The sequence below is a fragment of the Anoplopoma fimbria genome, chromosome 15, assembly GCF_027596085.1.
Source record: "Anoplopoma fimbria isolate UVic2021 breed Golden Eagle Sablefish chromosome 15, Afim_UVic_2022, whole genome shotgun sequence".
Taxonomy (NCBI): Eukaryota; Metazoa; Chordata; class Actinopteri; order Perciformes; family Anoplopomatidae; genus Anoplopoma; species Anoplopoma fimbria.
In genome coordinates this window covers 17,447,974-17,459,129 of record NC_072463.1, presented here as the reverse complement: position 1 = coordinate 17,459,129, position 11,156 = coordinate 17,447,974, and the positions used below count along the sequence as shown (strand labels likewise).

The window sequence follows — 11,156 nt, the reverse complement described above, 5'->3', positions numbered from 1 at the left end:
CTCGGGCAGAACATGTCAACTCTACAAGAACGCAGCATGCTACTTCATTTTTTTCTCCACTTATCCTTGTTAGAGAAAGAGAAATCCAATTCTCAGCTTTATCCTATGCTCAGGGTTGTGAATGTGTGAGCTGGGAACAGAATGATCAAAAATAAATGCAGCAGCAACATTTAGTATATACTCTAATTAATGTGCTGTTAAAAAAACAGTTTTTTAAGCTTCCACACAGTAATGCAGGTGGCCAATTCAAATTTGATGTTAATAAATAAAAAAAGGAAGACACAAATAATTGTCTAGATTTGACCAGAAGTTTACAAAAATCGGAAGCTATTTTCCGCGTACATAATGGAAAGGGTCCACACAACATGACCATCATATAATCATAAGAGGATTTTATTGTTCAAACCACCAATCTTCTGGCTTCTTAAAGTAAAATACTTAAAAAAAGATGTTTTGTAATTTCATTGTTTTAAATAAAACCTTTAAATGTCTCCTAAAATTATGTTGTTGATCTTTTGAGATGCATTTGTATTTCATCACATTCAGTTTGTATGCAGTGGGATATTTATTTGACATCCAACCATGACTTCAGCCCCACCACCACTGTTGCCAGCTGAAGAACACGTGGTGCTGTTTGTTGTTTTGGTTGTGCCTAAATTGCACAATTTATTGGCATGTAGTAATTGCAAACACAGATGAAGAAAAGATAATCTGTTATTTCAATTTATGATGGTCTACACTTCTGATACATTTATTGTATTATTTTGAATATCTGTTTAAGCTTTTGTCAAACTGATTCTGAGTGATGTTCCTTTTTATAGTCCAGCAGAGATGTTAAAAGTTGCCCAACTTTCTTGTACCCTATTTGAAAAAGTAATCAAGACAATAATTGTCCTAGCGACTCCTTTTTTCACCTGTGAAATAGGGACACTCTCAATGCATTAGCACACATACACCAGAGGGAAATAGGGTGAAAGAGCAACAGCTCAAGACCCAGTTTAATTTTTTGTTTTTGCCCAAATCCAAAATGTGACCTTCACCCATATGAGAGGACTCAGGCAGGTTGATGATTAACTGTGGAATTAGCAACATGTCTCATTCAGGAACATAGTGTCATGCAGGTCAAGGACCAGTTTAAAATACTAAGGATTTGGTGTCAGTTGAAATAAATTTTGGAATAACTAAATGAAGAGTCGACAAGTAACAGGCACGGCTGGTTTGAGTAAATATCCAGCAGAGGAGTCTTGGTTTTTACACACTTGAGTAAAAAGCGCCCTCATTTTTATTTTTTTGACCCTTAAAACACCACACTTGTGTAACAGACAAACTAACTACTTGTGCATGTTTGTCTTTAGAAGCATGTGTGGACCGTTTGGGGTTTCTTTTTGTGCAACAGAAAAAAGTCAAAATTGTTTTTTAATTCAGTGTTTTATATATTTTTTTAAAATATGTACTTGTATCCATTATTCATATATTAATAATGGTTCCATCAGATATTTTTTTAACACCTCGAAATATCTCCGCAGAAAACGACATACACAATACACACAATAAATGTTACATGGTGATTTATTTTAACAGTTTTTTTTTTTTTTTTATCATTATGAAAGTATTTCATCATTTATTTTAATTATTAAAGAAAATAATAGCCGAACAAACGTGTGTTCACTGAGTCAAGCCGAGAGAGAGCGCGGGTCTGTCTCCAGCTCTCTCCGGTGAAATCCCCAATCCTCAAACACACACAGCTTTTTTTTCTCATGATCTCATTTCCAAGTTAAGCAGACTCTGTTAGTCCCTCGTCAACACCACAGGTTTACTCGCCTTTACTAATGGCTCTTATACTGATAGTTATGCTCTTGCGTAAATATGCAGTCAAATAGATGTACCACTACTGACACGTGGCTGGCACCGGACTGCAGCCTCACCTTGATGTTTGTGTCTGTAAATACTGTACAGGAAAAAAAAAAAGGGCCTCAACAGCCCCGGCTCTGGTCTGTGTGTGGTGGTGCAGACACATTAGGTGGACTTATATGGTGAAAAAGGATGCCACAAACTCGATCTACCTATCAGCGATGTATACTCTGGTACAATTCAGAATTATTTAGGCTAAACTGTAAAATTCAGTCCATCAAAAAGGTGGGAGGGTGACTGCCTCCACTACAAATTTGTTCATTGCAGCTTGAATTATTTCGCAAATATTTGGTGCGCAAAAAAAAAAAAGAAAGTGTACATAAAAATTCCGTCGATTCTTAAAAATGTCACCGAAAACTGAGGCTGCTTTATGTGCCACAAACAGAAAGAAAAAAAAAATAACAGTTCGGGGCAATAACCGAGAGAGGGCGCCCTGAAGCTATTCCTGGCATATTCAACACTAATTAAAACATTTGGAAACAGTAAATTCAGTCATCCAGGTTAGTAAAGCAGCATCGAATCTCTCCTTTTTGAAAATATTTTGGGTGAAATCTCCGAGAAAAACACTTTAATAGATACAAAGATGCAGAGGCCAACTGATATGTAGCAGGACATGGTTGTTAAACAGCTGGAGGCAACATGAATATATTGGCTTTTATTTTCTTATAAAAGATCAATTTGAGCGTACATGCATACATCCATGCAGGCCCACATCGACAACAATATCAATATTCTCTGCAGGTAAAAGCTGTCGTAAATCACAAACATAAAATAATAATGTTACTCTAAGAGTAACATAAACAGCTGTGTCTGGAACAAAACAGCAACACGACCCTGACAATGTACTGTGTTATTATGAATTTATAGTTGTAAAGTGTATTCATTTAAGCGTTCTGATTAATTAACCTGAATCTCATTTATGAACGTTTCCATGTTTTTTTTTTTTGTTTAGTTTATAGTATAAATTAATTAGCAGTTATAGGTTTCGGGCTATAAATTCCTTGAACGCAACGCAATAAAAACGCTTTATGATTTCCAGCTCAGTTGAAGTGGAATAAACCCTTTGGAAGGATGTGCGTCATGAAAAGCACACCAAAAAGAAGAGCGCCAGACATTCCTTTTATAGCTCTTTCTTTTTTTTTCTATCTCTTTTTTTTTTGTTGTGTTGGCCTCAGCCAAAATACAATAGTTTATAATGAAGCTTTTCATAAGAAACTGTTCTTTTCAGTCAGTGCAGGTGTACAATTGGCGGGGAGGGGGGTGGGGGGTGGTGCTGGTGGTGGTGGTGGTGATGGTGGGGGCTGAGCTTGGAGGAGTCTCACGCCTAGGTGCGAGGAGATTATTCAAATAGGGCCCAAGGCGTAGAAGTAGGGATTGGAGGCTTGCCTAGCGCTCACAGCTATATCACAGCGTTAACAGGCAGCACGGAGCGTCATTTCAACTCCACTCACTGACAGACGCATTTCACGGCTGGCTCCGTAAGACACACATCAACGCCAGTCCTGGACGAAGGGACCCCACCGACGACCAAAAACACACCCAGTGGTCCCCAGTCACCTGCTATTAGAGAGACTTCGGGCTTTTCCCCTGCTGGGAGACGCTTTGTGGAAGTCCTCCATGATGCTTGGAGCAGTTAAAATGGAAGGACACGAACACACCGACTGGAGCACCTACTACGGAGAGCCCGAGGTGGGTACCTTAAATATATATTTTTTTCCCGTCTAAAGCCAATCCCATTTTATACAACTCAATATTAGCCCTGAGATAATATTAACTTTGTGATCAAATATTGACTTGAGGCGCCTCCAAATCCTCCCCCATCTCCACACAGCGCACTAACCTAACAAAGTTGCTTGACATGTAGGTGGAGGGGGGTGGGGGGGGAGAACTTTTTTTACTCGGATTATAATTTCATAGGTCTATACGTATTTCTTTACTAAATCAGATTATTATTATTATTATTATTATTTTTGTGCCATGTTTCCACTCAACAAACACCTGAACTGTTTGGTTTTGGGGAGATTGATTCAAATATTTGTGTTGCGGTCGCTTTTTTTTTTTTTTTTTGTGCGTGAGCGCAGTCATATTAGGTGTGAACGTTCTCAACGACAGTGCGCATTTTTAGCGGTTTAGCGGATTATTTCACTTCATTTATACCAGTTGTTGAACACATGCAGCTGTGTTTTTAAAAAAATTTAAAAACGATTTTGACGCCTAAGCAGGATCATACGTGTCCATTTAAACTTGTATCTTCCAGTGCGCGTTTCAAATAACTGTAATCTTATTTTGAAATGATTGCTATCAATGTATACATCTTAATATAAAAGAAAGAAGCTCTGTGTAAAGTAATGAACTCTTTATGCCATGATGAAACTCATGATTGCCTCTTTCCCTCACTGACAGTGTTACACCTCGGTTGGCAACATGAACACGGGCCTGGGAATGAACTCTATGAATACCTACATGAGCATGTCCGGCATGGGCACCACTGCCAACATGACGGCCAACTCCATGAACATGTCATACGTCAACACGGGCATGAGCCCCTCCATGACCGGCATGTCGCCTGGCGCCGGAGCCATGAACGGCATGGGCGCGGGCATGACGGCCATGAGCGCAGCCCTGAGCCCCAGCATGAGTCCCATGACCGCGCAGCCTGCGTCCATGAACGCCCTGACGTCCTACACCAACATGAACGCCATGAGCCCCATCTACGGACAGTCCAGCATCAACAGGTCCAGAGACCCCAAGACCTACCGCAGGAGCTACACGCACGCCAAGCCGCCGTACTCCTACATCTCCCTCATCACCATGGCCATCCAGCAGTCTCCCAGCAAGATGCTGACACTGGCCGAGATCTACCAGTGGATAATGGACCTCTTCCCTTTTTACCGACAGAACCAGCAGCGCTGGCAGAACTCCATCCGCCACTCTCTGTCGTTCAATGACTGTTTCCTCAAGGTGCCCAGGTCGCCGGATAAACCCGGGAAAGGCTCCTTTTGGACCCTCCACCCGGACTCCGGGAACATGTTCGAGAACGGCTGCTACCTGAGGAGGCAGAAGCGTTTCAAGTGCGATAAGAAGACCAACCCGAAGGACGGCGGCCGCAAAGGGGGAGACGGCGGCTCCTCCAACAGCAGCTCGGAAAGCTGCAACGGCAACGAGTCCCCGCACTCCAACTCCTCCTCCAACGACCACAAGAGGTCCATGTCGGACATGAAGGCGAGCCAGGCCCTGAGCCCGGAGCACGCCGCCCACTCCCCGGTGTCGCAGGGGCAGCAGCACCTCATGTCTCAGCATCACTCGGTCCTGGCGCACGATGCGCACCTGAAGCCGGAGCACCACTACTCCTTCAACCACCCGTTCTCCATAAATAACCTCATGTCCTCGGAGCAGCAGCACCACAAAATGGACCTAAAGACTTACGAGCAGGTGATGCATTACTCCGGCTACGGCTCCCCCATGGCCGGGGCTCTTTCCATGGGCTCCATGGCGGGGAAAGCCGGTCTGGATGCTTCATCCATGCCTGACACGACTTACTACCAGGGCGTCTATTCCAGGCCGATCATGAACTCTTCATAAACTCTTCACCCCTCAGTGCGATGTGGACTTTCTTCCCGTTCAATTTGTACATTTGTAAAAAAAAAAATATAGAGTTTGTGTACAATACGTATTTCAAATATTTTTGACGTTTCCCACCGTTTTAGTTGTCGAGTTTGTTCGTAGCCTAATTATTTTGAGAAAGTATGTTGATAATAATGATAATAATTAAAAGTAATGATAATGTGACGAGATCTGTTCAGAAGTCGGCTTCAGGAATGGACCCCAAAGACAAACAACCACAACTTGCTGTAAAATAGCCTCCATCTGCATCTGAGACTGGATTCCTAAATGAATTTAAATGCCTCGCAGGATTTTCTTCAATCATTTGTGTAATTCCTATTTATGGCTTGTATATGTGTATTCTTGTAGTGACAAGAACAGAATCTATATTAAAGTGTTATTGGTTTTGTTTTCTGAATATGATGGTGTTATTATTGTTATTATGATTGTTATTAATATTATTATACAATATATGAAACAATATAGTCTAGAGGAGGCAACAAGCGTCTCCACCATTACAGGCAACCGTTACAACGGTTGTGTCCCTTTTGAGGATGGACTTAAATAAATGTAAATAAAAGTAACAAATATTTACAAAATATATATTAGCACATTTTCACATTTATGAAAATAAACATTATGAATATTTTACATTAAATAATATTAAATGGGAAAAACTAACATTTGTTAAGACGAAGCGTTAATTAAAGACCGTGTTTATTTATCACTTATTCAGTTGTATCTATTTATCACATGCATAACAACATTAACACGTTCAAAAAGAGGGCTTACAATGAGTTTCACATTTTTATATATTTTTTAAAACCACTCCCATCCATGTGCTTTTATAATAAGGCGCATCTTTTCAACAGGGATTAATAGCTTTGCTGGACAACAACGAGAACAATGTTCTCAATCTGTCATTAAGAAAATGTAAACAAAACAAACATACGGTTATTAATCCCAAACGCAAAGTGAGATATTTATGAAGAAAGAAGTTTATCCCACACACATCAGCCACTTTGTAATACTTTGGCACCGAAGTGATGAAGAAGAAACCCCACAAATAGAAACACTTTATAAAGAAGAAAGCGGGACATAAAACACACATTCTAATCCAACTAAAACACAAATTCTTATCCAACTAGGCTTCAAATGAAAATATGTGTTTTCTGCTGACATTTAAATCAAACCAAAGAATGGCTAACATGCCCACTTGGTTCAGTTTCATCCCCCCCCTCAAAGGAAGAGTTGGAGGAAGACGTGTGTAGGAAGAGTTGCTCAAATAATGATATACATGTCAACCATTTAATTCCCACACATACAGTGAGACACATTATGATCCAAACCTTTCTAGCACTGTCACTCAAACGCCATGCCTGCCTGCCAATCACACACACACACACACACACACACACACACACACACACACACACACACACACACACACACACACACACACACACACACACACACACACACACACTCACACACAGCAAAGTTTAGATCAGTGAATAAGATTAAGTGTCATTGTCACATAAAACAGCCTCCCCGTGGAGCAGGAGAATAGTTGCTGGAAAAAGGGGGCTGATTTGGGAACAGAGCCGCCTGAATGTGATGCTCTAACTTCTCTCCCCACAATCTGGGGGTTCATTGTCTACCTCCTATTTCTTAAAGTAGCCGGACCCTCCCCTCTTGTTAGATAAGATAGGCTAGTTGTAGTCCAAATGAATCCAACCCCCCCCTCCTCCTCCTCCTCCTCCTCCTCCTCCTCCTCCTCCTCCTGCTCGCCCCTTCCCTGCTGTGCTCAAATCCAAGGCCGGGGTAGTTATAGTAGGGATTTTTTTTTTTTTTTTTTTTTTTTTTTTTTTGCTCCCCCTTATAACCAAATGACACCCTTTCGCCTTCTGAACACGTAGGGCCTAAAAGTGTGCGTTTATTCTCCAGACCCTCTTTACAGATCGCACTTTAAACAGCGTGATCTGCGAATAAACAAAGGCAGTAAACAATGGAGTGGAGGCTATGCCCACATATAGGAAGAGTACACACACAAGCCAAATTGCACAAGTGTAAACTTTGAATAGGACGCCGAGGCTCAGTAAATTTACACAGACATTACATTTCGTTCTATTCATTTTAGACATATAATGCTAAGCTGATTTCTTTTTTGATTTCTTTTTTTTTTTTTTTTTTTTTTTTTTTTAGCACACTGATCGATATCTCTGTAAAATAATCATTTTTTTTTTTTTTTTTTTTTTTTTTTTTTTTAACTAGCGGGGCAGTGAAATCTTTGCTTTGTGCTAAAGTCAACAGTGACAGAGTTTGAGCTCAAATAAATGCCGTGATGTCTGGAGCCCTTTGCAGAAGGCAGAAGGCGAGCTTCTACAATGGGCTCCTGTGTGGCTTGCCAACAACAAGCACCGGCTATTTTGCACAGGTATGAATCTTTTTTTATTCTCTGTAAGGGTGTCTTAAAAAAAATAAAAATAAAACTCCCTATGTATTTTCTTTTAACAAAGAGGGAGAGAGGTGGTTTTGCTGGCCGACATGTATGAGGAGGGGTGGTGGTGGTGGTGGTGGTGGTGGGTGTGGGGGGGTGTGGGGGTGCTGGTGGTGGTGGAAGAGGCTGATATCCTAAATTCAAGAGAAAGGAGACGTATTGGATTTCACGACAGGGTGGTGCAAAGCTGAGGGGATCTGCAGGTTGTGTGGTGGAGGCTGATTCAAGTTTCTGTGTGTCTTTTGAGTTGTGTGATGGAGAGAGATCCTGCTGCACTGCAAAACCAAAAACCTGTCCACTAACAGGTGATTTAGTCTCAACGATGATTTAAAAAAAAATGTTACTTAAAAGCGGAAATAAGAGGATGAGATAATTCCACTTGTTTTCAGTGCTGGTGATTGTTTTAAACAAAACCATCTTATCGAATCATCTGTTGTGACACTCGAAACAGGTTGAAATAGCGGGTCTTTGAGAAATATGAGACTTCATGGATTGAATGACTTTTTAAGTTGGGTATTTTTTGCAGTGTGCGGATGGCTGGTATCGTTGTTAGTGCGTTGATGTTATGAAAGCGAGTTCAGCTGCAGCAATGACCCCGCTACTGCTTTTATATTATACCAGTATACAAATCGATTCTGACTGTTTTTCAGGGAATGGACACTTTTTCATTATTAAATAATATATAGCCTATATATAGCCTATATGTGAAACTGCTGGGGATTGTGTATTAAAATAAGGTAATATACATATATATAATATATAATATATTTTTCCTGTTCAGAAATCGAAACTCATAGCGTATTTTAAATGTTAAAAGTAGGTCTTATAGCGTGCTCTTTGATAATTCTTGAATGCAATAGTAATTTATAACTTATTTATATAACAAAATACTTCACATAATAATAACAACGATAATAATACTAATATTATTAACTATAAAAACTAATTATTATACAAATAATAATATTTATAATAATAACAATAATAATAACAAGAAAAATAATAATATTAATAATAGGAAGGAGACTAATAACAATAATAAGACTAATAAAGATAAGACTTATAATAATAATAATAAGATGAGTCATAATAATATTATGAATAATAAGATTATTATTCTCAATACTACTACTACTACTAATAATAATAAAATGTATAATAATATAAATAAAATATATAATAATAATAATAATAATAATAATAATAATAATAATAATAATAATAATAATAATAATGCGGACATAAGGGTCCCATGATATTTTTGCAAAGATGCCTGTGCAAGATAATTCTAAGAGGCCGTATTTGGATATCTTGTCAAGTAGATATCTCAAGTAGATGGAGAGCCCTCCAAAATGTCCATTAGCCAATATTAAACAATTGTATCCGGACACGGCTCTCCTCCAATCCTTTGAAGGCGGGATAACCCCAGTCAAGCCCCCTCTGGCGCACACTGAGATGGGAAAGGCCTTCTGGAGCTTTGCCGGTTCAAAGGTAAACTACCTCAATCTGCACCTTCCCCATCTCCTGACTCTGTACAGGCCTTTCCCCATCAGGTGCGCCACCTCTGCTGCTCCATCACAGCCAAGCACATCTGTTGTTATAGCAACTGAATAAAGGACGGTCCAGCCTGTTGATCCTTTTTACTCCACTAACCTGATTTCTCTGCTTTTCTTATGGTCGCATATTTGCATTTTTCCTGATTAAGGCCCTGACATTCTCACGAGGACACAAAGCCTTCAGTCTGACTCCGGCTGGAAGTTATTATGCAGATATTAATAAATGGATTAAAGCCTTCGAATTATAAAGTTTGGTTAAAATACGACATAAAAAAAAAAAAGAGAATAAAGAATAATATAGGCCTAGTATCCAACATATTAAAACATGTCTGCTGTCTTTTTTTTTTAAATTTTTATGTAACTGTATAACAATAAACTTTATAGTACAATTTTTCCTTTCACGTTTTTAAGTAGGGTGTAATTGTACCAGATCACCAAAGTGAGACATTTACCCTACAGCGATGCATTTTAATGGCGAGGCGAGTTTGGGCCTCTGTTTTCACTGAATGACTCAGTACTATAAGCCATGTGCGCATCCACCCATGGGCGTCAACTGAATATAGCCGGCTAAAGGCTCCATCATTCCTGACTGCAGCTTTATGCATAAAAGAGAGCACATTGAAAATGCAAGAATTATGATATGAAAATCCCCCACCAAGGGAGAATGAGCCGGAACAGTGAGATCTGTGCAGGATAATCAATATTTCAAACGCATCCACACTCTTCTATCAGCAGTGAGTATTCCGGCTCATCAGGTAATGTTTTATGTGTATTATTGGGTGTAGATGTAATGCTTGGAGTAAGGTGGTGTTATACGTTATAGGGCATTAGGCTGCAGCAGCTTCCTGGCGCACCTATGGGCGCTATATATACTCTGCAGCTTGCGCACTGGAACACCCAAGTAGATCTGTCTCCATGGCGACTGCGGGACACCGGTCCAACAAGCTGTAATTCTGTCTCAGCCTTTTGCAGGGGAGGGACCGTCCACACTAGCCCGACTTAACTCCTCTTTCACCAGAAATACTCCTAATCCCATATCTTAGCAAGGCAAACTGCCGTCCCTCAGTATATTAAAGGGCCCACAAAGTCAAAAACTCAAAGCCACCCATGGTTTCTCAGCAGGCCGCCGTCCCGTCCGTGTGCTGCCTCTATGTGTGTCCACAGACCAGTGATACATGTGCTCATTATTACAGTATTAGACTTTTTTTCTCCCCCATTTCGAAAATTGTTTTGAAAGACATATATGAGAGGTGGTTATTGTCATATTTATACGGACGAGAAGGAAAGACTTAAAGTTTTTAATGAAAATATTTTAGGGGGGAAAATTGTCCTTTGATCTGAAACGAGTAAACTATTATTTAGGCCTCTGTCGGAACTGTAGGATTGCTGTTTTATTATCCTGCTGCCATTATTGACTCTTATTGTCTGTGTTTGTAATTGGCTTAATAGGAATTTAGGTTCCAAAGGTGAAAATGAAATCAGGTAAATTTTGAAAAATAACTGAATTTACATTGTGAGCTGCTTTGTTAATTTGTTACTCAAACAGCAAAATGCATTCTTAATACTATTGTCATAGTATAGGCCTA

At 39.8% G+C, this 11,156-nt stretch overlaps 1 protein-coding gene across 1 annotated transcript; it reads left to right on the top strand.

The window, feature by feature from the left end:
- The first annotated feature begins 3,261 nt into the window (after positions 1–3,261).
- On the top strand, positions 3,262–5,932 carry foxa2 (forkhead box A2). Its single transcript, XM_054613590.1, has 2 exons — positions 3,262–3,600; positions 4,315–5,932. The coding sequence occupies exons 1-2, from the start codon at positions 3,529–3,531 to the stop codon at positions 5,491–5,493; spliced, it is 1,251 nt and encodes a 416-aa protein (XP_054469565.1). The 5' UTR covers positions 3,262–3,528; the 3' UTR covers positions 5,494–5,932.
- Positions 5,933–11,156: the final 5,224 nt, after the last annotated feature.